This window comes from Lagopus leucura, unplaced genomic scaffold, assembly GCF_019238085.1.
Source record: "Lagopus leucura isolate 7727_CA_CO unplaced genomic scaffold, USGS_WTPT01 Super-Scaffold_100037, whole genome shotgun sequence".
Classification (NCBI taxonomy): domain Eukaryota; kingdom Metazoa; phylum Chordata; class Aves; order Galliformes; family Phasianidae; genus Lagopus; species Lagopus leucura.
In genome coordinates, this window is record NW_024962286.1 from 4,119,978 (window position 1) to 4,144,492 (window position 24,515).

Consider the following 24,515-nt stretch of genomic DNA (forward strand, 5'->3'; position numbering starts at 1 on the left):
TCTGCACAAAGTCCATCACACAAACCATCTCCCACCCCGAAGCGAGCCGCCTGGATTTCACCTGCAAGAACAACTGCTTACCAGCACCTCCCATCCTATTCAGAGCTCCGTGCAGCTACGTTTCCATTAAAGGCATTTAAAGTGACATCTGATAATTAAAACTTAATTTTAAGGCTTAAACACTCCACTAAAAGGTTAGGGAAATCTGTAAGGCTATCCTCAAGGAGATGTTGATGTATTACCTGTACAATGGGACCGACTTTCTAAGATGCAGAACGAAGATCAGCCGTGTGTCACTTTGGAGGTATAGGAGCAATGTCTGTGATATGGTACAAATGTGAGTCAGAGAAATACAGTAAAATGATTTTTTTCAGTTCAGAGCCATCCTGCTTTCCCTTAGACTTGACAGAAAGGCACGCAAACCATGAAGGAACTTAAACCACTGTCTTGGGCAACTGGTACCTATGTCATTAAGCTGAAGTTAACATCAAAGCTCAGTGGGAGAAATAATTAGATTGGCTAATAAGGACTTGGAGGAGATCTTGGTACAGTTACAATTAACAGCTCACCAACCTCCAGCCTGGATGGGGTCTGCACTGCTGCATCCTTATGATGTCCTGAGGAGGATTTGGGAATCTCTGTGACGAGGTGACCTTCAATTAAAATAAAACAATAAATGACATCAAGCACCCCCAGCTGTTCTGGGATAACTCAATAACTCACAGCCCCAGCAAGGAGGGGGGCAGAGGGAAGCAATGCAGCCCTTAAGTCACTGCCTGCGTGCAGCACAGCAGGATGAGGCAGTGGTTTGCAAACAAGCACACCCAGAGTCCTGCTGCCTATTTGACTGTTGCCACTCAACATCGAGTTACACATTCAATGCAGTTTGCTAAACAAATTCCTCTGTGTTATTTCCATCTCTCTGGGTTCTATTTAAACTGATTTCACGGAAACTGTTGACACTGCATCTCCTGCCCCCATTTGCTCTCCTGCATTTTAATGCTTTCATGAAATGTTTTCACCCCCAAATAGGGAGATTATGATCCCTGAGCTGCTGCTGTGCATGAGCTTTGGTTGTGCAGCAGCCCTCAAGCCCAGCTGCCTCTCAGCTCAATTTAGGAGGCCTGGTGACTACATCATTGGAGGCCTGTTCCCTTTTGGGATGGACACCATCAACCTGACAGCACGATCAGAGCCCACCTTAATTGTGTGTGAAAGGTAAGACGGCTGTCTGTTTCATTAGCACGTGTTACATTTGGTCACTTGGGCGCAGCTGAAGGCAGCAGACGGGATGCTGAGATGTCAAAGGACACTGAGCACCACAGCACCCGTGGATCACGTCATCCCCTGCCCCCTCTTCCTGCAGGCTATTTGTAGATGGGCTGATATGGGCCCTTGGGATGAAGTTTGCTATTGATGAGATCAACAACTCCACGTCACTTCTCCCAGGAGTGGAGCTGGGCTATGACATCTGCGACACCTGCTTCGAGCCACTGGCAGCCCTACAGCCCAGCTTGCTGTTCGTGACCCAAAATGGCACAACAGACATTGGCATAGCATGCAACTACACCGACTACCAGCCTCGTGTCACTGCTGTGATTGGACCACATAAGTCAGATCTCTGCCTGCTGACAGCCAAACTATTCAGCTTCTTCCTGATTCCACAGGTAAAGAGATTCCCAGGAAAAGTGAGAATTGTCCTTTTTGGTGGTGGGGGGGGAGGGTTTGAATGGCTTAGTTCAGTTGGAAGGGACCTCTAATCCAGCAACCGTGTGCGCTCCATGTCTTTGGAATGGGACCATTAGAAGCATAGCTTTCAATCCTTGCCATGGATGTCCTGTGTGATCCTGAGCAGGTGGTTAAATTTCCTAGAACACACATCAGTGTTTAACTCACCAGAGAGGAGAGGGCTAACGCACACTGCCCTGCAACCCACGTGAAATGGGAATTCAGATTGGAAACTGGGAGAGAATTTCAATTGTGACTGTAAGCACTCAGTTATCTCAACAAGTTATCTTAACAAAGCTGTCACAGTCAGGTGAACGTAGCTCTAAGGTATTTCTGAACCTGCAGGTCAGCTACGGAGCCAGCAGTGAGAAGCTCAGCAACAAGGAGCTGTACCCATCCTTTTACCGAACTGTTCCCAGTGACAAGAACCTGGTGGAAGCTGTGGTCCTTCTGCTGAACGAGTTTGGATGGAACTGGATCGCCACCATTGGAAGCGATGATGAATACGGCCGAGGAGCCCAGGAGCTGTTCTTAAGCACAATTGGAAATGGTAGCATCTGCATTGCTTATGAGGGCCTAATTCCTTCAGACCTCACAGACCCCAAGGCTGAGAAACAACTGGAAGAGACCATTCAGAACATTAACAAGACCAATGTCAACATTATTATCCTTTTTGCCTTTCAACAGCCAGCCCAGGCCCTGCTGGAACAGAGCATCAAGATGGGACTAAGCAAGAAGGTTTGGATTGGCACTGAAGCTTGGCTGTTGTCTGACATAGCTGCCTCCATCCCCAACATTCAGAGCATCGGGACAGTCTTAGGCTTCATTATGAAAGCAAGCAGCGTCCCTGGCTTCCAGAAATACGTTGCCAAGTTACTCACCTCTGTTCAGCAGGATGAATTTTGCCAGAAGTCCAGAGAATCCTACCGCCACATGAGCTCTGACATGCTGGGCACACAGTGCAAACAGTGCGACCACATCTCCCTGCATGACATCTCCTCCACCCTAAGCCACTCCCAAGTACAACCGGTGTACATCGCAGTCTACAGCGTGGCTTACGCGCTGCACAGAGCGCTGGGCTGCACCCACCAAGGGTGTCCCAAAGCATCCATCAGATCTTGGCAGGTAAGGAAAGGTCTGAGGGACCAACAGCCATTTTCCATTCATCCCCTAAGCCAGCATGCCACATTCCCCTCTCCAGGGCTGCATTCAGGCTCCCACCACCTGGGCCTGGAACAACAAACAGAGCAGCTGAGAATACAGCAAGGAGGCTGATAGCTGCAACCTTAGCCCACATCAGGGGGAACTGATTTCATCAGTCAGCTTACTGCATTAGCAACCTCCAAGGAAGAACATGAGCTGCACTGATACCTACTGTTAATTCTCATTCTCTCCTCAGCTGCTGCACTTCATGAATACCGCCCCATTCATGGTGAATGGCCAAAGTTTCAGGTTTGATGAATCCCATGGCACAAACACTGGCTACAAGCTTATATTCTGGCACTGGGAAAATGGCAGCCTCACATATCTGTCTGTGGGAGACTACCAAGAGTCCTTGTACCTCAATAAGTCCCTGATTCAATTTCACACTACACACCAAAAGGTAAAGAGGGTGGGCAATCTCATATTGCTTTTAAGTACCTGTTTTGCCACTTCATCATCAGAACTGTCCATGAAGAGCTGCCAGCCTACATGCTGCTCCTACAGGATTTGTGTGAGACCCAGCCTGTGCTCTCCTCCAAACAAGTAATCCATCTCCACTGTACAAAACCAGAATTAAGTTAAATTAGGTATTCTCAGCACTGACACGGATGTGATGCCAGCAAAGCATAGCCAGTCTTTTGTTGGGTACCCAGCTGACACTTCTTTCCCCTTTTGTTCAGGAGCCCACATCAGAATGCTTCAGAGAGTGTGAACCAGGGCAAATCAGACAGAACAAAGGGTTCCACTTCTGCTGCTATGACTGCACAGACTGCCCAGAAAACACCTTCTGCAGTTCTAAAGGTGAGGTTTGAGAAAGGCAATGGCTTTACTTGCTTGTACTGTGTCTATCTACCCCTTAAAGTCACACAGGTTCACAGAGCTGATAAGGACCTGCTGCAGGCTCCTCCTCCAGGAAGCACTGAGAGGGCAGGAAGTTTCTCTCCGTTCTGTTCTGCTGCAAAACAGATATTCAGATATATCTGCTGCTGCAGATATTCAGTGCTGGACCTTCCTCTGATGATCCCTCATAGAATGTGCAAGGACAAGGTGTATGCTCTATCTCTGAGGCAGGAGAGAGGAGAACTGATGGAATTCCGAAGTCTTAGCTAGAAGAGAAGCCTATGATGGAGTTCTGGGATTTGGTGGATGCTGGTGATCCTTCCTGGGATGAGAAATAAAACCAAGAAACAACGTGGCAACTTTTGAAAGGAAGGTAGTGAAGTAGAGAGGAGAAAAATAAAAAAATTTTAAAATCAAAAGCTATGGAGGTCCAATATGCTTGGGAAGGGGGGGGGAAGGCAGCCAAACCAGCACCCAGACAAGTTCACAACTGATCCTTCCCCACAGGCTGCACGCAGCAGGGCAGCAGCACACTCCTGCAACGTGCTTTTCTCACTGGTACTTTGCAGACTGCTCCACCTGCACTCCCTGCATGGAGCATCAGTGGTCCCCTGCCCGGAGCACGCAGTGCTACGACCGCAGCGAGAGATTCCTCCGCTGGGACGAGCCGCTCACGGTTGGCTTGCTGATATCCATGTCCATCATCGCATCCCTGATCTGCCTGACAGCCGTGCTCTTCGTTAAGAACCTCAACACCCCCCTCGTGCAGGCTTCTGGAGGCAGCCTGAACCTCTTTGCCTTGTTTGCACTCGTGCTGATGTGCCTCAGCTCCTGTCTCTTCATAGGGAAGCCCAGTAACAACCTCTGCGTGATGCAGCAGATTCTCTATGCCCTGTGCCTCAATGCCTGCTTCTCCACCTTCCTCACCAAGTCCCTGGAGATCGCCCTGCTGACAGAATTCCCCCGCTGTGCCCGCGCTGCCCTGCGCTGGGTGACGCCGAGCAGAGCCTGGCTCCTTGTAGCCCTGTGCCTCCTCACTGAGTGCCTCTTCTGTTTCTGCTGCCTGCACCTGGGCCCTGACTACGTGCTGCCTGACTACAGCTCGCTGCCCACGGAGGTTCTGCTCACATGTAGCACCGCGTCCTGGCTTGCCTTCGCCTTGATGCATGGCTACAATGGGTGCCTGGCCTTTGTCTGCTTCCTGTGCACGTTCATGGTGCAGACCTCTGGGAAGAAGTACAACATGGCCAGGGGCATCACATTCGCCATCCTCATCTACTTCATCATCTGGATCTTCTTCGTTGCCGTCTTTGCCACTCTGAGGACAGTCCTTAGGCCTGTGATTCAGATTGGTGCCATTCTGATGGTCAGTCTGGGTATTGTGGGGACCTACTACATCCCCAAATGCTACATCCTCTTGCTGAAGCCTGATTTGAACAGAGAGGATTACTTCCAGTACTCCACCAAAGAGGAGCCAGAAGGAGACCCTCAATAAACAGGCAACAAACCAGATCTATTGTAGCCTCATTAGAAGCTGGCTGTATCTTATATCATATCATAGAATGGCCTGGGATGAAAAGGACCACAATGATCATCCTGTTTCAACCCCCCTGCTACGTGCAGGGTTGCCAACCACCAGACCAGGCTGCCCAGAGCCACATTTTAGCAAGAATACTCTGTTCAGAGTGACTCTATAAGGTACGATGCAGACTCGATCATCAGTCTAATGTAACTGATGTGAAACAAAAAGCTAAGCCTTCCAAAGCCAATGTTTAAATTTGTATTTTACATGGGGGAAAAAAAAGTAAATTCTTGATTTGGACACAAAACTACAGAAAGCATTTTGAGGCATAAGGGCAGCTGTATGTGTGACATGAGAAGTGCACGACCCATTCAAATATCAACCCACTCATTTGTATTTCATCAACGTGTGAGCAAACATGGAAATGAGGACGAGGCACACAGAAACAAAGTGCAAATCACCCCATCGCAGTCGCTCCAAGAAATCCCTTCCATCTCAAATCACATGCAAAGATCAATGGGGAGGAACGCCTCTTACCCACAGGGACATTCTGCAAAGGGGACAGAATGAATCAAACACTGTAAGCACCAGGAAGCATCCTTCATCTCTGCAGCACACCCATTGTTCACTGCGCAGGAGGAGAATTCTCAGCTCCAAGAAGGGCAGTGCTTTGCTCCATTCAATATCAGTTACAAAATGGGTAACTGATAGTTTCAGAAGGCATGACAGATCCTTGTAAAGGAAAAAAACAGACAGACCCTGACAAAAGCTGCTTGCTAACCATCCCCAGTCAATATCTAGCTAATATTACGAATGCTCTACATCAGTTACTGAATAAATGATCATCTTTGAAAATGCTGAGTGTGGGGTTCAGTGGAAGAAGGTATGAGTGTAACCCTCTGCAAACCCCACAACTCTTTGCCACAAGGCAGCATTACCTATTACTGCATACCAACTTTCCCAAACCTATTTTTCTGTGTGTCAAAGCCGCCTCTAATTACCAGCCTGCCTGCTTACAACACCCAAAAGACAGCAGAACTCTCACCTGAAGCCTGGAAGACATCGTGACTGGAAATAGCAGCAAGTCTTCATGAGCACTCTGTGGTACCTGCAGGTCTAAGAAATATTCCTTGCTGCAGTGCTGTGTTTTCATAGCAGAACAGCAGAAAGGGAAAAGCACCTGATTGTGTTGCTCAGCTCCTTCCAGCCACCTGCAGACAATTCAAACCGGCTCACAGGCAATTCAAACTAGTTCACAGCTGGAACCCATCAGGCCCCTGCACTAACAGGCTGCACAGTCCAAATTTTCGACCATTTTCACCTGACCAGAACTGGGTAGATAATTTTCTGCCCTGCATAAGCTAACGTGGTTTGAAAAGGCACATAGGGCAACTGTGCAGGACTGTCTCATAGGCTCCCACGTACCTCTGCTGTAGAACTGTGCCGTTTATAACGGGTGCTCCCACAATAACTGCTGCTTTGCCTTTTCCCCTTTCTGCTGGATCTCTACCAGCTGCAAAATCTGCCTCCTGAAGCCTCCAAGGTTGCTGCTTGTAGGTGAACCACTCAGCTTGCATCTGCTGCAGTTTGGATGCAGCATCTGGCAGAAAGGGAATATCCACGTGAACCAGCTGGATACACAGACAGGTTCTACCAGCAGATCCATCTCCTGCGTCTGCAGGCAGGACAACTTGCTCCATCCCATGTCTTTATAACAGGACGCTGCTACTTCCAGAAATGTTCCTCAGCCTTTCCTTTATACTTACACCTGCCAAACCACGACAGGGGAAAGGCTGCTAATTAAGAGCTTGGGGGATTTATATTACTATCTTTGCACCAATTTATTCATCGCTAGCTCAAAGCTGCAGCACTTCTGGTGAGTGTCAGGGCCTCGTGCTTCCAATCAGACATCATTTACCTGCACAGCTTCTCAGCCACCTGTGACCCAGTTCAGCTGTGTACACATACAGGGCTCCTGTCTCACTCTGAGCTGTGATCATTTACAAGCACCATTAAAACAGGGCTCCTGGCTGCCTACCATCAGCTCCTGAACGTTTCTTCTGTTGCAGAGATGGCAGAGAGAAGCAGAAGTAACTAAAAAAAAAAAAGAGGCTAAGATTCTTTTTCATTCTTCTTGAATTATAGACAGTGCAGTAGTGCAAAGAACTGAAGACATACACTGCAGTTATCACATAAAATTAAAAGCTTTTTAGTGTTTAAAATAGCATTTACACATAAGCAGCTATATATTAACTATACAGACACTTGGGTTTTAATACAATATCTACAAAAAAGAATTCAATTATGCAATAGACATTTAACAGGAACAGTGCAGTCCATGCCATTAAGAGGTCACTCTTCGAGTAGAACCAAATCTAGAAGAGGTGATAGTCTGGGTTTTCATTATTTAAAATCATGTAACTTTGTTCCTCTACTGTACATAAAATTCTTTACAGGTATTTCTAATCACTGATTAGAATTAATAATTTTAAATCAATCTTATTACAATCCAGTTAAATGCAGAACAAAACAAGAAAAAAACAATTACATCGACTCATGAGCTGTCAAGCCTCAGGATGGGACTGCCCACTTAGAACAAAAATTATATCAAAAGTCAATGTCTGTGCATCATTGCTCACCATCCAATAGGCCTTTGGATAAAGTGTCCAGGGGACTGTTACCTTTGAAAAGTAAATTTATGAATGGGAGGTAAAAGACAATAGCAGTGCTTTTAAGACTATTTGCCAAACCACGGTACTCCTCAGAGTTAAAATATCAGGTGGGTTCACTGCCCACCCCCCAGATTCTGCCCCCTTTGGATAGGAGACGTCATCCCAAACTGTTCTCTCCACGTTTCCAAACATACCTCTTAGTCCTCATCCCAAGCTGCCGCCAGGTTTGTGTGAGTGCTAAGCCCAGCTGCAGGGCAGGCCATGAAGATCTCAATTCCAGAGATCAGAAAAAAAAAAAACATCAACTATTTAAGGCTCCTGTTGTGGGGTTGTTTCAGTGCCCCGTACAGCAAAACCCACCGCTTCTCACTGTGGGCCACACATTCTAGAGCTCGGCCAGTGCCAGGTATTTAACATCAATTTCGTGCCCTGATAAGAGACAGTTCTGCAGGACTCCAGCCTTCCAACTTTCCTCCGCCTGGCACAGCACCTCTATCACAAGTAGCTTCGCTGGCATCAGCAGCACTTCCTTCTGCACCTTGTGCTGCACCCAACAGGAGAAACTTGCACAGTTAGGCCCCAGCCCCCTCTATTGCAAAGATAAATGCACATGCATTGAAAGCCAAGGGTTTGGGAAATCTTCTGTCTTCAATCACTTCTGAAAATCAAGCGCTGGCAATGTTTCAGGCCAATCCTCCCCTCATCTCCAAGCAGCCATATGCTACAAGGGGAGGAACGTCAGCTGTTGTTTCCACATGCAGTGGCCATTATGTATTGCACTGCTGACAAAGTGGTCAGTGACATTTCCCAGCTGCTCTCGCAGGCTCTGCGTGCTGCCAACCAGCCAGCAAACCCATCAGTGCGCTCAGAGCCCTTCTGATCCACGGGTGAAGCTTTCAGGCCAGGTTCCTCAGCAGAGAAATGCTCTCCCACACCTCTGCATGCACTGCCAGCCTCGTTCCAGAGTGACCCACAGACACAGAAGTATAAAACACAGTCATTTCAACACTGCAGCAAAGACCAGCAAGACACAGAACAGTTTCTGCCAACAGCACAACAACGAGACGAAAAAAGAAACCGAAAGCCAGCAAAGTGTGTAAGCTGCAGCTCCTGAAAAAACGTGAGGAAATTAAATACAATTCTTCCATCGGCGAAAGCTCAGCCCCCGGGTTCTGTCCATTTTGGCAGTATTACAATGACAGTCTCTTCCTCCAGCCCTGCACGTTGTGCCTTTAGACAAAGTGGGCCAGAAAAATCCTAGGATGTAAGAGCCCAGAAAAGTTACACTCGATTTGAAAGCAGAACCACCAGTGATTGTCAGGAAAGTCGCAGACTCCTTAACAGTGTTCTCCTGGAGACACAGGACAAGTATTCTTTTGTGGTTTTTTTTTAAACCCTGATTTATCTCATTGCTTTCAATGTCAATCTCTCACAATGGTTTACTTGGTTTAATTAGTGCCTTTGCTGCGTTTGTGGGAGGAGAAAAGGGAAGAAAAGCGTTAGCAAGTGCCATTCTTCTGAATGAGCCACCAGCAAGTCTGCCACCAAGAGCAGCCCATCAGATGGATTATGAAGAAAGCACAACTGTGAAGATGCTGTCCACCTTTAGGGAGATTTTCTGAAAGAAGAAGTCCAAAAGCACTCAGCTGGTTCCAATGTAATCTGGGTTCCTAGCCTGAGTGATTGCTTCCTAAAAACCTCGCTTCCTTTGAAGTGAGACTTCATCATCTGCTTCACACAGACGTTTGAAATCTGGACTTGGCTTTTGTATAAAGGATGGATGTTTGCACACCAATCTGCCATAAGAAGTAATAAAAGTCCATCAGAACGAACATGTACAAAATGGAAAGCTTGAGGAGCAGTTTTCCAGGGTGACAAAGGAACACAAACTGCATGATTTAGTGAGAAAGACGTGTTCGCTTTTGATGCTCGTACTGGATAGTCACACCACCCATAAAGCATGGAAGATACCAAAAAGAAGCTTCTCATCGGTTAAAAAAATAAACAAAAACAGGCTTATATACAGCAAAGACTGATTTTAAAGCTCCTGTCCTAAAACCTGCTGGAAACAGCTGCTTAAGTGAAAGCTGCCAGCAGAGTTTTAGCACAGGCTGTGCTCAGTGTCCGGCACAAGGTCTCACTCACTGTGCCACTCATGGACTGCTCTCACCTCTCTGCTAACAGCTAGTTCCCACTGGTGTTCAGGACATGCTCCTGTGGGTAACTCAGCAATTGGGGTTAGGTATCTCCAGGTTTCTATTTCAGGGGAGAAAAAAAGGGAAAGATACTGCTCAGAAACGAAGAACAGAAGGAGAGGTGGTCAAAATGAAAAGCCACGTGCCAGTGGGAGCCAGGATTTCTCTGTCTCTGCTTGAATGGGGAATATGTCCCTTCCAGAGGGAAGAGCTGCAGCTACGCCAACAGAATCACACTGCAGCAATCATTCTACTTCTGTGGAGACAACTTTTAAAACTAGCAAGCAAGTGCAAATCATAGCCAGAAAAAAGACAGACATCTGTCAGCAGCGATGTGACCGAAATGCCCAGGAAAAGACTGCAGCTACAAAGTCCCTATCATGAAACTGAATGAACTAACATCACAAGTTCTGCACAAGGAGCACATACAGCAGCAAGGTTCCACCATTTCCTTCACAGAATAATGGACATCTGAAGAAAAAAGGAAGATGGATTTACACTCTCTAGGCAGTAGAAGGCAGTCACAACTTGGCTTTCTGCTGGGAACTGGTCTGTGCCTGCTCCTTTCCAAGCATGTATGGTCTGTACTCACAGGTGCTGCATCTGCTTAGTGCTGACTGATGCATCCAAGCACCAGCATTACGAGGCAGTATCACAGATACCAGCCAACAATCCTTTGTTTTTCCTTGCAGGAGAAAAAGCACAGGAAAATAAAAGTGCCGTTATGCATTACTGGAAATTCAGAAGTCACGTGAAATAATAAGTCCTCGGATCAGCCCAAAAGATACACTAATTGCACTGAAAGTAGGTGCCACAATTACCAAAGCTCATTAAGATGTGAATATACACCAGCCAACCACAATCAAAAACAAGAGGGGAAGAAAGAAAAAACGGGAGGATAAAGAGAAGACGCCATCGACTTGCTGATATTTAACAATCCTAGGCGTTGCTGGGGGTTTTTTGTGTTTGTTTTGTGGGGGGGGGGTTTGTGTTGTTGTTGTTGTTGTTGCTTCGTGTTGTTGGTTTTTCTGCAACACACCATTGCAAACTGGGAAGGTGTGACATGCAAAACAAACTTCTTCCCTTCAGCATCCGACAACGACCACATTTCCCACCCGGCCCCAAAACGATCCGCCCCGGCCCTCCCCAAAGCAGAGTCTGAAGGCACTTCCTCTCACATGATGTCGACAAAGAATTCACAAGGGTTGCCCATGGCCTTCTGGAAGGACTGCCGGCTCCCCGTCAGCTCCGGAGGAACGGAGCTCAGTTCTCTCACCGGAGGCCCTCCAGGGGGTCCGCTCGTCCCGTAGACTTTCGAGCCCAGTTTGGGGAGGTTGTAGAGGGGTGGGACACCCGGAGGCCCGTAAGAATGATGGCTGTGGTGGCTCCTCTCGCTGTGGGTGGCAGAGACGTGGCTGCGGTGGCTGAGCTGGCTGACGGGCCTCTCGCGGCGCGCTGTGCCGGTGCCACCACTGCAGGCAGTGTGCTCAGATTCACTGCCACTGCCCGCCGACTTGCGGTCCTTCTCTCTGCCAAGAGCCCTCCTGCTGTTCTCGCTGTTGCTTCGGTTCGAGCCGCTGCTTTTGCTTCCTAAAGCCCGCGGGGAAAAAAAAAAGGACATGCAGAAAAGGCGGGTTAGCTCGGTTCCGTTGCTGGCTCCAACACCAGCACCTACCAAACCCACAGATCCACCTCTGACTTGGTGTGATGGCAATCGTGATGACAAGGCCTGAGCGTGCTGATGGGATTGAGTGGTGACAGATGGCAGAATGAAGCGGACGAGGCTGTGCCATGCACAGGTACACGGAGACACCTACAGAGCTCGCACAGTGAAAGCAGCAGCTAGCTCATAAGCAGGGCTGGAGGCCTTCAGCTCCTCCGCCGCCTCGCTGCCTAGATGGGAGCAGCAGAAACCAAAGGAAGAAGCAGGCGTTTGGCTTTTAACCCACAAGCAAATGAGGTTCAACTGAATCCTGAGCGTGCCTTTGGCCAACGTCGTTCAAAAGGAAACTCATTTGACTTCTGTATCAACTGGGCAGACTGCTGCTCGAGGCTGAACCTCCTGAGGTTAACTGAAGTCCTTCTGTTGCATTCGCTATGTAGGCTCTTCTAAAATTCATCACTGCAGCGTTTTGTTGTTGGAGTTATTTATTGAGCTGCTCTATAAGGAATCAGGAACACAAAGGATGTTCCCAGCAGAGGCCACTAAACCAGCTCAGGAAAGCAAGGGCTGCTGCTAGGATGTAAGCTGAGCTGTTGCTACATACAAGCTTTGCTAAGCTTTGGAGCTGATTCAAAAGGGAAGCTGAAGGTTGTGCTCTATTACCATCAGAGATGGGATAGATGTCAGGAGACATTTCTAAATTAATTAGCCTTTAAAAAAAAAAAAAAGCAAACAAACAATAACAAGAAACCCACATGGCATCTCATTGAGTTCCTGCAGTTTAGAGAGTATTATGACTTAAGCCAAAGCCCTGAGTGCAAGACTGTCTTCCTGCTAGGAAGGATCCCAACCAGCAGAATAAGGACCAGCTTGTCATTCTGAATGACATCTCCTTTGGTCTCCTGATGCAAAGCAACATTTACCAGCTATGAACTAACAGGATACATAACTAGAAAACACAGAAAACCCAATTTTTAATCTGTATATAGAGAGTGACTGGCAAAACCCTGTGGCCCAACACTCTCAGTACCATCCCAAAACTTCTGCTCAAATGTTTTTCAGCCAATCAGCTCCTGAAGGGCACTGGTAGATATATAAAATCCTGATGGACAACATCAGGCTCGTGAATTAAAAGCTGGGATTTCTTTATTTTTACGAAGGGTGGTGAAGAAACTGGTGGCAGGGTTTTCCCATTTGAGCTGGCAGCAAGCTACCTGATGCTTTTCTCTTGTGGCTGCTGCAGCACAATCACGTGGGGGGCAAACAGCTTGGTATGCTCATGTCACACTGTTGGACTGCGTGCGTTGAGACAAAAAAGGAAAAACACAGCTAAACATTTGGGTCACAGGAGTCTAAATGATCATGCTGTGAAGTCATTATTATCATGGAGGCATTTGAAGCTTACCAATCCCCTAGAGTCAGCCATTCCTCTATGAATCCTTCAGTCTAATGCTTGCTCAGAACAAAACAAGGGAATAACAGTTATAAAGTAAGAAACAACACAGCAGTGTAGTTTCCAAATGAAGAACAAGGAAAGAGTAGAAACCCTTAATTTAAACACTCTTGGTGCCTTCCACAGGGCTCTCTTAGCCATTAACACAGGTGCATGGATGAAATACCATACCTTTCCTGTTCCAGCAGCAGAGACCTAACCAGCTGCCAAAAAAAACACAAAACCCAATTTGGAAGTGATTTATAAAGCATCCCAACAGTGGGACCCTGTTGGTACAGCCACAAAATGCAACTTTCACTTACTAAGATTGAAAAATGAATGGCAAAACGATCCTACAGCAGAAAAGGAAGAGGTCAGGTTTTTAATCCATGCAGCACTATCCTTTTTTCCCCTGTCTCATATCACCATACAGACTGTCCTCCCTGTGAGCAGTATTTCAGCCCTGTAACCTCTTTGCTGCTCACCTCACACTTGTCTCACCCAAGCAAAAAGAGTGATTGCACTCTCAGTTCCCTTGGTCCTAATCCCTGTTCCACCAGCAACCAGCAACCCTCATTTCCAGCAATATCAAGAGACTGCAGCCCCCACTGTTGGTAATGGCTCTGACCTCTGAAAAGGGTCAATACTTTAAATCTGTTTTAACAGGGGGGACAACTGATGTTAACGTTGGCCTGATTCACATTATTCAAGCAGCAGTTTACTGTGTGGTGCTGTTTGGTAGGTAAAGTACAGATGCCCATGCCACAGACAGCTTGGCTCTAGTTTCCCACTGGCGTTCTGCATTTGGAACAGAACTGCAGCACAACCAGAAACAGTCCATAGCACTGATAGCACTGACTCAGATCAAACATTGCTGGCAGTTTCAATACAGAGCTGAAAGGCTAACCCACTCCATCACACACAAGAACAGTCTTGACTGCATGCAGTCACACCAAATCCATGCAAGTAAGCACAGGAAACCACGAGACAGGAGCACAAACAGTACTAAGGAACTCAAGCAAATGGTCAGGGGTAATGGTAGCTGTGAGAATACATACCAGATTAACCAGCTTACCTTCGCTTTGCTGGCTCCCTGCACTGCCACTGCCATAGCTAAAGCCTGGGTCTTGGTATGCTGGTGGAAAACACGGAGGGGGCAGAGGATACTGATAGGGGTATCCTTGGCCTAAAGGCCAGGGAGCAGCAGGATGTGGAAGTGGAGCAAGGGTATCTTGATCAGAGGCTCCGCTAGAACCATTGTTGAGGTTCAGTGCAGCCATATCTGGAAAAGAAAGAAAAGATGAAGATTGTACTCTTCCCTTGTAGAGCTGACTCTTGAGTATCACTAATGGCTTACAAAGCACTTGGTGTGCCTGTGAGGGACTCAGTCTGGACAGCTTACTGAAAGTATCACACACGGCAGGGCAGATAGGAATATTCACCACTGGGCACCAAGGTACCTTTGCAGCATTTCTCCAAGTCAAGGGGAAATAATTCTCATTTTACAGACTAGAAACAGCTTGACTGACAAGCAGGAAGTTTTTGGTATCTCCAGACATTAATCCTGCTTCCTTGAGCCCCAGTGCCACGAGTCCATTCTTTTTCAAAGGGTCTAATTGCTGCTCTAACAGGAAATGTTAACCACTTGTCATGCAACTTCAGCCTAACAATCTGTTCTGAAATGCTCACTTGTCAAACTCTGCAGGGCTCTCCTCTGTGCACCCTGTGAGCACAGCAGAGAACACACGTGCAGCTCTGCCCTTCACAGATGTGGAACTTACTGCCACAGAGGTCTCCAAAGACATAATAGCACTGCTCTGAGAAGGTGATTTTGTTCACAGTGTGCCTGAGGTAGCCGTGTTTTAACATGCTGCTGGCATACTTCCTAGCCTCCCGTCGGTCTTTGAAGCCTTCCACGTGTGTGTAAAGCCAGTCAACAACATCTGCTCCTAAAACGAGAACAGGAATGGGAGACTTAGGAACATCCAAATCAATTTACAGGCAGTGGTTAAGGACCAGTTGTGCTCACCTATTACTGCATTGGAGATGGTAATTTTTAACCACATCCTGTCCCGGATTTCAAGGCCTGAGTCTGGCAGCTGCATGACCTTGACAATAGTAGCCATGTCGCTCTTCACAGTTAAGGGAGATTCTTCTAATTCTAAAAGCAAAAGAAGGTTACATGCTTCTTTGGAATGAACACAGTCTGAAAAGGACTGGATGAAACATTTCAAGATACAGCTCCACCAACAGATGCAAAACCAGACAGAAAAGGTCCCCATTTCACCCCATCAGTGGCATAAATTACAGCCTTCAGGGCAGTTCTTGGAGAGATTGTGCTCAGTGCAACCAGTTCAGCCACTGAGATGCCAAGTCCCCACATCTTCAGTTCACCCATCAGCTACAGATCAGCACTGCACTGTTTCAATCCACATCTCAGTGAGATTTGTCCAAGATAAAACACGAGGAGTTCTATGGTCACAGTTTTCATCTCGACTTGCCACAAACAGCACCCACCCAACAGCTCAGTGCAAACCTCTGTAGAGGTTTTCCAGCTTACTCTTTGACTTTTGCCTTGCTCTAACTGCACAGAACTCAGTCAACCTATCCATATACAACAGGACTATTTTCTTTGGACGTGGCACCCAATTCTACTTTCTGCCCATCTTCTCAGTCCTAGAAAACTCACTTCCAGCACATTTGTTCTGTGCTTGCAGTTCAAACCCTCCTCCAAGAGGAATTCAGAACACTCCTCCCCTCCCATCTCCCAGTCCCCACATCACCCACCTTTCCAAAGCACATGGGAACCAAGTTTCCTCTTTTCCAGCAACTCAAAATGTTGATATAAGGTACAACGAGCATGAAACAATGAAAACTGAGAATGCTTCTTTCAGTGCACTGCTAACACTCATGAAAATATCCAATGCCATCCATGCATGCAATTCCAATACTTATCAAGCGAACAAACACTAACATTTGCTTTTGCTTGAAGTTAGTTTGGTTAGTGGCAAAAAGCAACATCTTCACTTGGAAAAAAACAAAAGCATATAAAAATCAATATTCAATATCAATGAGGGGAGCAACAAATCATTTCTTCTCGGAGGCCTGCAACCTGCCTGCGAAGAACAACACTAGCCAAACCATCAGCAGTATTTCCTGCTATGCAGACATGCACATTTCTCAGGTGCATCTTAAAATGCACCCACACTGGTCTGAACTTTGTCAGCTGTGGGCACGACCACCTCCACAGCGATGGGAAAACCTGAGGCACAGCACAGTGTAACCCCATGGGGGGCCCACAAAACTCCGCCTCAGGACTTTGGTGTTGTGTCTCTAAGTGGCATTTTTTCCCTTTGGCAAATCCTGGTAAGAAAAAAAAAAGGTGTGTGCCCTGGGGCAATGAAGTCCTGTCACATACAAATACCCAGCCCTGGTTGTGTTGCATTGCCTCCTACATGGTCCTACTTGAGTGAGGAAGTGTATTTGCCCAAACAAAAAGGCTGCCTTCAGCCAGCTTTGGCTTGGATACTCTTGTTTTGGAAGGAATCTGCCTGAAAAAGTAAGACAGCTGATGGAACAATCCCTACTGTGTTGTAATTTGCAAGGCCCCAGAATCTCCAGTACTTTAACCACTAACACTGACGTGGCAGTGGCTGTGAAACTATTTCAGATACACAAATTCCATTTTGATCCAGAGGTCAGAGAACAAAGGAAAGCTAACCAGAAGAAAATCTGAATTACTCAATTCACTTAGAATTATTTAATCCTGGTCTTGCTGTATGAACACAGCAAAACGTACATCCACAATGCTCAAAACAAGGAAGCTTGAAACAGACTTGTTTTACGTGACTCCATTAATTCACTGCTTCCCCTTTTACAGCCAGATTCTGTAGAACAGGTACCATGCACTTCACAGTACTACAGGTAACATGCACTTCAAATACTGGCAGTTGTGTCCTCAGGGGGACTGAAATAAAGCATCTTGGACTGGGACATGAAAAGTGAGGAAGCCCCATCGTGTGCGAGTCCGTTTCAGATATAAATGCACTGTTTCTCTCCTGCTTTGCCTCTCATCTTCCCTTCCTCCCCAGCTTTGTCTTTCCTGGCATGGAGGCCCACAGGACAGGTGCTCTCTGCCCTTGGGACCCTGCAGTGCTGCCTGCTGTGCTCAGTGAGGTTCACAGCACTGACCTGAGGGAAGCAGTGCTAAACAGAAGGTCACAGGGAAGCCCTTCTTGCATCCAGGAAAGCACAGAAATGAGAAGCTGTCTCCTGAAACATGGTTCTGCTCCCAAATAACCTTTATTTTAAAAGTAGGATTGAAAGGATGTCTGCATTCCACATTTCCCAATCACATCACTGTACGTCAAGGCACGATACACGAGTATTTCAAGAGGAAAAAAAGAAGAGTAACAGACTCTCATCGGACAGCAATCAGATACATTGATTCCAGCAATCTTTAGTACCTGGAAGGCTGAAAACACATCTCAAGATTAAGCATCATGTAAATGATCCACTTGCTTTCTACTGCAGATGTCCCTTCAGTGCTGCTGCCCACTGTCTAAAGAGGCACTGAGCTACACCTACAAAAAAAACAACCTCCTTTTCAATACAAGGTGAGGTGTAACTGGGAACAATCCACTTGTAAAACCAGAGAAAGGGAATGAGAAAGAGAGGCAGACATCCATGCAGTCTGATAGGACTGAGCTGGGCCCTGCAAAAGCAACTTCTGTGCTTCAGCCTTTGCCCAGGAAAGTCTGTCACTAATCACTGATCTCACGTTGATCTTTTAACTCCTCAAAGGGTTGGTTTGTATGTTTGGGCTTTTTTCCTTTTAAATATGACAACTTGTTGGTTACACGGATGAGATGAGATTGGAGACTGCCCAGGACAGACAAACCAGGAAAGAAGACTGAACTCTAACAAGAACTTCACATGGGACATCTGCTCTGTTTTTTTCCCAGTTCAATAAATTCTAAGAGAATAAAAAAGTATAAAAGAAGGCTATGTAACTATCAGTGAAGACTTTCCAAATGATTCTTTGGTACCCAGTGACATTCATTTGAAGGTAATGATTACAGTTTCTAAAGAGAGCCAGCAGAATTCAAGGAGGAAGCCCTCACATTCACCTGCAGGGATAAAGCTGGGGGCCTGCCTTGTGACTTTAGAAAGGAAGCCACTTCTTCCTTCTTGCACGCGAACCCTGGCAAAACAGGGCAGCATTAACTTCTGACCTTAAGAAAGAGGCTTTATGCTCCCCTTAGGAATTACAAACTTCAGAAAACACTCAAGAGCTCTGTGATGGCTGTCGTTTTCATGGTGCTTGTGGCTGGGGTCGGCTTTGCACACAGCTCTGCACTGCTGGCCCTGAGCAGAAGATGCCTGCCCTGTGCTGGCCGCAGTGTGACTTACTTTCCGAATCGGGAATTGAGCTTGTTAGTGAGGAGCTGGTAGATGTGGTGATGCTCATGGAGGGGCTCATACCGTAACGGGGGTACGCTCCCGTCATGGCTGTGGTATGAGAGATCCACGCTGCAGGGTCAATTGGCCTCACTGGTTCAGCTGCAAAGCAACCAGAAAGGGAAAAAAAACCATGAGTCGCATGGAATCCAATTTGCAGTGAACAGCAGGATCTAATTAAGTCCTTCCGTTCTGTTGTCACAACTGAGACAGCCCCAACAGAAGGGAACAGAAAGCACCTTGCCAGCAGTATTTGCTTTAATCTAGGAGCTGCTACATCAGTCTCACAGGCCATAACCATGCTAGGACATAGCCCTGCTCCTGCAGCTGTGGTATTTTTCCATCTGGGAAACGTTCTCATTTGTTGGGAAGAAGTTATCAAGCTTAGAAGGACTGGTAACACGCTGGCTTCTTAAGCACAGCTCTCACCAGCAGGAGGCAGCTGTGCTTGTCAGATGAACACAGACCTTTTACAGCCACTGAACTATTTATTAAATCAAAACTCTTAAACTGCATCATTTTCAACAGTGTTTGTGTATATTTTACTATGTGGCTTGCCTCAAATTTTAAAAACAATCCATTTAAATTCTTTCTAAGCACATAAGTGGTAAAAAATATGTGGTAAAATATGTGGCAGGCTTTTTAATACTTAAGCCTATTTTTCCCCCAAACCTTCCATCAATTAAAAGGTTAAGCTCAGCAGGATGTAGCCAGCAAAAGGCTGAGAGCTTAACCCAAATCACGTGAATGAAAAGAGAAACTCCCATGAATTCAGTGGGCACTGCAGTCTCAAGAAAAGCATCTTAAACCTATAAAACAACGCATCCAAACTTGAAATTAGAACTTGCAGGGAAAGGAAATCAGAAGATAGCTGAAAATGTTCTGGACCTTGATGGCTCCAAAGGAACTCAGCAAGGAGCACCAACTGTACTCACCCCTGGGGATGGTGAAATAACTCCTGGGAGTGGGGTCCCAGCACTTGGCTACCGTTAGGCTAATAGGTCTAGGAAGAGAGAAAACAGGTAAGGGAGACTCTCAGCTTCCCCCACAGAAGTCATAACTACCACAGTCAACTCTCTGAAACAAGCTTATCAAGTACGTTCTGAGGAGGTTCTTGAGATGCTTGTCAAACCATTTTCAGCACAGACAGCATCAGCTGAGTTTCTGTTTCCCATTTATCGTAGCTCTACTGGTGAAATCTGTGGAATGATCAGATTCTGAGACATTCCAACTCACTTTCCATAAACAAACAGTGCTACTGAAACCAGGCAACTCCCAGTTTGTGTTGGCTTTGGCTGGTGCACTGAAACCAGTCTCATCACTCACACTGAGAAGCTCAGAGTTGAAATCAGCAGTCATGCCAGCTGCTTATTCAGGTCAAAATGCTGATTTCTGTTTGTTCTGTTTCTGTTGATTTGAGGTTTGCTCAACACCAATAAGGAGTGCAGAGGATAAGCAGCAGATTTGGTAAGATGCTTACCCTGGCTTGGAGACTATTTCCCTTAACACCCGTACTGCATCATCATTGCTCATGTTCTCAAAATTGACATCATTCACCTGAAATGATACAAAGAGCTGCCATCAGGCTTAGCAATGGGAACAGTAAAGACATTTTAGTTACTCAGAGAGAAATACTGTTTCTCAGAGCACGCTGACTATCCATCCAGCAGAGCTCACAAAGATTTAAGTGACAACAGTTTTTGTGCCATATTTCTCTGAGCATGGATGAATTCTGCGGATTATTCACTAACTCCATGGGATCTGCTGGGATGGCTGAGCTGAAACCATCGATGTGAAAGGGAGCAGTGCATATTTCTGCACACAGACCAACCTGCAGAAGCATGTCTCCTGGTTCAATTCGTCCATCTGCTGCCACAGCCCCTCCTTTCATAATAGAGCCAATGTATATGCCACCATCACCCCGGTCATTGCTTTGTCCTACAATGCTGATTCCCAGGAAGTTATATTTTTCTATACAGGGACAAAGTGGAGGGTAGGGAGGGAAAAAACAAAAAAGAAAGCAAACAAAGTGATTGAAATGATAGCGAAGAGCTAAGAGCTGGTCACTCCAGCCCTGAAAGTTCAGTTCACTGCTTGCTTACACAGCTGGGCTGCATTTGATTCACAACTACCCCAATATCTCAGTTTACCCTGCTGGGGTAAGTTTGCCTGGCATGTTCAGAGACAGACAGCAGGGAAAAGCTGCTACATGCATCACTGCTTCATACAAGACACTAAAAAAGTTACATTAAAAAATCATCAAGGGAAATAACATAGAAAAGACATGTCTATACCTAGAAAATAGGCAGCTGATCAGCACTAGGCAATGCTTTTCCACACTTAAAGAGGAAAAACAGGCTGCTGCTGAAAGGCACTGAAGTGACAGTTCTGCCCATTTCCATATGGCTAAACAATGAAACACATGAACTCCAGAAATGCAAACTTTCAGTGTTAGGAACAAGAACAGGACAACCTCTGGCTCTTTACCACTCCTAGAAATACGAGCACAACTCCATCCTCTGGGTCCAGAGCTCCAGCTCCTTCCCCAGGCTTCTCAGGAAGAACACTGAGCTGCTGCTGCAAATGGCTCCAATTATCCAGTGCTGGACTGGGAACCCAGGCACTGTCAGAGCTGCCTCCCATCTGCCTTCCCTTCAGTCCAAAAGGAGTTCTTTCAAACCAAGGAACTTCCTATTGACTCCAAAGGCCTCTGTGCCATAACGAAACACGTCATAACAAACATTGCTCATCCTCTTACCCATGTTGAGTGTGACAGTGATGATGTTTAGGGACATGGTGGAATCTGTGATGCTGCTGAACGAGGATGACTGCAAAACATAACAGAAAATTCTCAAGCTTATCAGTGGCTCCAAATAAGACAAGACAAATAACTAATGAGCACTAATTCATCAGTAACTCATTAATAGGTTTCTGTTTGGGAGGCATCCAGGAACCTCTTATGGCCTCCAAATCCCTTTCTGATTTGCATGCTACACTCAGAATCACAGTTCACCTTCTTGGAAAATGATGATGCCAGCCTTACCCTGTCAATCTGCCGCATCCTTTGTTTCCTCCTCCTGCGCTTATGCTTCCGTATGAGCCGTGAGGAAGTGCTTTGCTCAGTGGAACTGCTCAACCTGAGGGAAATCCAGAGCAAATGTCAGCTCCATTAAGCTGAGCCATTCGCAGTTCTCTGCACCCTGCCAAAAACAAGGCTGAGTCCCACAAACACCAAGGAGTCGCCATTCACACACCAGCAGCGAGCTGACAAAGCACTGCTCTCAAGTGCTGCTCAATCCCAGCACGTGCTGCATCTTCACCTCCCCCTGTGAGCACAGAGAAGTTACCAGCTCCTCTGCAGCATGGATTAGAGAGAGCATTTTACCAGCTTGCTTCATTCTTGGAGCAACACTGAAAGCAACATGCCTTGCAACAGGCGTGTATCAGCCTGCTTTAAGCACCCCAAGGTTGCAGGCAGCTGCTTTCTGCTCCCTGTGCAGTGGGCCTGACTCCATACCCAAGGAAAAATGCATGCTGTAAGAACAGCTGCACGTTAAACAATGACTTCATATCATTCTATGTGGGCCTTGCCATGGTGCTCTCACTTTCTTCTGCTGCTTAGCACTCTGTAACAGAGACTGGAACTCACTGAAATAAAGCAGCTCTTGATAATAGCTACTACCAACTGGCGGCGGAGGAATGGTGAACATCATTTACTTCTGCATGTTCTGTTCTTTTTCTTAAGGTCTTTCAAACTTGTACACCCTAAATGCATTACATCCTACACATCTATCCTTTAGGCTCTCCTACATTAGGAAAGTTAATTATTCCCATTTTACAGAGAGTGGACTGAGGCACAGCAAAAGATACGTGGATTGGCCCAAATTCATTTCAGAAGCCTGGAACAAAGTCTGGATTTGAGAGATACCACTGCAACACCACAGGGATCTCTCTCCTCTATTTATGATGTTCAGAATGGCAAAAGAGACAAAGTAGTGCTCCACTATTAACTAAGATCAAAACTAATCCAACCCAATACAACACAAGTAACTGGACTGGCACTGGCACAAAGAAAACGTGTGCCAGTTTTTTTTCCCCCTCATTGCCACGTCCCTATCTTCAAAGTCCTTGCTGCACACAGGCATGCCAGTATACCTCATGCAAAATCTGATCCTGGCAATCCCAAAACAGAGCTTGCTGCCATGAGGTTACAACCCACCACACTGGGAAACCCAGGTTTGTTTGAGTCAAGGACGCCCAGCTGAGCATTACCAATGATGGGGCTGCTCCGAGGGCGTGAAGCTCTTCATGTTCTCTTTAAGCTCACATAACTATTTCAGGTATGTTAACACTCCTTTTTCCCCTCCCAACAAGGCATATTAATTTAAAGAGCCAAGAGGTGGTGTTTTCTAAGGAGATCAAAGATCTGATAGCTCTCCATCTGTGGAAGCAGCTCACAGCACCTGGTTTTCTGAGCTTGTTCCCTTTTCCACAGGGAAAATAAAGAGGTCTTTCAATAGCTGGGCTCCCCAAAATTGAGCCCGTTCAACATTTACTGCTGTTTTTGCAAGTACTGGCAAAGACTGACACAAAACCCCCTTACATTTTACATCAGTGTTCTCATCCTTTCTATCCCCTCTCTGATTTCATTCTGCTCCTCTTCTCCCCTACGTTGCCTCATTCGCAGGATTCAGCTCAAACCTTCCAGCATGCAGCAGTAAGGGAGAACCTGCAGAAAGGCAAGGCATGCTGCTCCCATCACAGTGAACCTGCCTGCTCTCCCCAAAAGGCACCAAAAAGAACAGAGGCAAGAGACTGGGGGAGCTCTACTGCCTGAACGTGAGCCGAGCAACAAGATGCCTTCACATGCAGTAAGAGAGCTGTGAGCTGCCCTCCACCAATTACAGCATAAATTCAGTGTTCCGATCTGCACACAAACGCTCTGCCTTCAGACTCTGCTCCCAGTCAGAGTCACAGTGAATTGTATCAGTTACATTGAATCAAGAACAGCATTCACAAGTTGCTGACAATAACCCTCCTGCTGCATACTTCACATTTGCTAGATATTTATTTGCTTAAGAAAAGACAGAAACAGAACAGAAACGTCTACCACAAGCTCCCTACGTCAATGTGTATCCAAAATACCACCTACTGCCTGCAAACAAGACTAGCATTCAATTGTATCACATACTGAAAACAAAGGAAACAAACACCCTCAAGCTCTCCACTCGGAAGCCAGCTGTAAGGGATGCTGCTGCCTTACTTGTTGACCTCCCCTACAAAGAGCCCCCCCATAAGGCAAGCTCTGACCCTACAGCTGTAATTAACCAACTTACCCTCTTCAACCTCGTCTTCCCCAGGCCTCCATCCACAGCAGATCTGCAGCACGCTCCATTTGCTATTTGGCTGTTTTTGCCTCTAAAGGAAACTTCTCCCTGCCAGCACGATCTCTCATCTGCTTGAGAGCATCATCGCTGTAACACAACAGCATACCTCAGAGCATTCCATTTAGTTGTTCTTCCTGACTAGCTGGCCTGGCAGCTATCCTGTGTGCCAACAGCTTCTGCCCCAGCCTAGAAAGGAAAAGGCCTCGGCTGCAGCTTCGAAGAGTCACTTTCTTTGCAGGTCAGACACAGGAAGCTTTATGTTATTAATATATACAGAAGGACTGAGCTGGGTTTAGAGTGATGTGCTTCAGAGGCCACCCTGACTGTGCTAATCCTGCCCTACTGCATTTCTTCCTGCCCCGGAAATGATTAAGTTATGTCCAAGAAACACAATCAGCTGCAGGGTTGTTGAT

At 46.5% G+C, this 24,515-nt stretch overlaps 2 protein-coding genes across 4 annotated transcripts in view; one reads left to right on the forward strand and one right to left on the reverse strand.

Annotated features, from left to right (window-relative positions):
- The first annotated feature begins 234 nt into the window (after positions 1-234).
- Positions 235-7,469, forward strand: TAS1R3 (taste 1 receptor member 3). 2 transcript variants are annotated; one of them, XM_042883275.1, is made up of 6 exons: positions 235-1,218; positions 1,367-1,667; positions 2,074-2,853; positions 3,128-3,331; positions 3,612-3,732; positions 4,341-7,469. In XM_042883275.1, the coding sequence occupies exons 1-6, from the start codon at positions 1,013-1,015 to the stop codon at positions 5,264-5,266; spliced, it is 2,538 nt and encodes an 845-aa protein (XP_042739209.1). In that variant the 5' UTR covers positions 235-1,012; the 3' UTR covers positions 5,267-7,469. The 2 variants fall into 2 exon arrangements, with proteins under 2 accessions (XP_042739209.1, XP_042739210.1); XM_042883276.1 differs by lacking the exon at positions 3,128-3,331.
- Positions 7,470-7,478: 9 nt separating this feature from the next.
- Positions 7,479-24,515, reverse strand: part of DVL1 (dishevelled segment polarity protein 1) — a 56,654-nt gene continuing 39,617 nt past the window's right edge. Inside the window, exons 6-15 of one of the 2 annotated variants that reach the window (XM_042883278.1) lie at positions 21,759-21,852; positions 21,474-21,543; positions 20,547-20,686; positions 20,196-20,272; positions 19,651-19,718; positions 18,740-18,817; positions 15,285-15,416; positions 15,037-15,204; positions 14,331-14,537; positions 7,479-11,750 (exon numbers count right to left, since the gene is read on the reverse strand). In XM_042883278.1, coding sequence (XP_042739212.1) covers positions 11,335-11,750; positions 14,331-14,537; positions 15,037-15,204; positions 15,285-15,416; positions 18,740-18,817; positions 19,651-19,718; positions 20,196-20,272; positions 20,547-20,686; positions 21,474-21,543; positions 21,759-21,852 — 1,450 coding nt within the window. In that variant the 3' untranslated portion in view covers positions 7,479-11,334. Of the gene's footprint in view, positions 11,751-14,330; positions 14,538-15,036; positions 15,205-15,284; positions 15,417-18,667; positions 18,818-19,650; positions 19,719-20,195; positions 20,273-20,546; positions 20,687-21,473; positions 21,544-21,758; positions 21,853-24,515 lie in introns of both variants that reach the window. The other variant, XM_042883277.1, reaches the window with a different exon arrangement.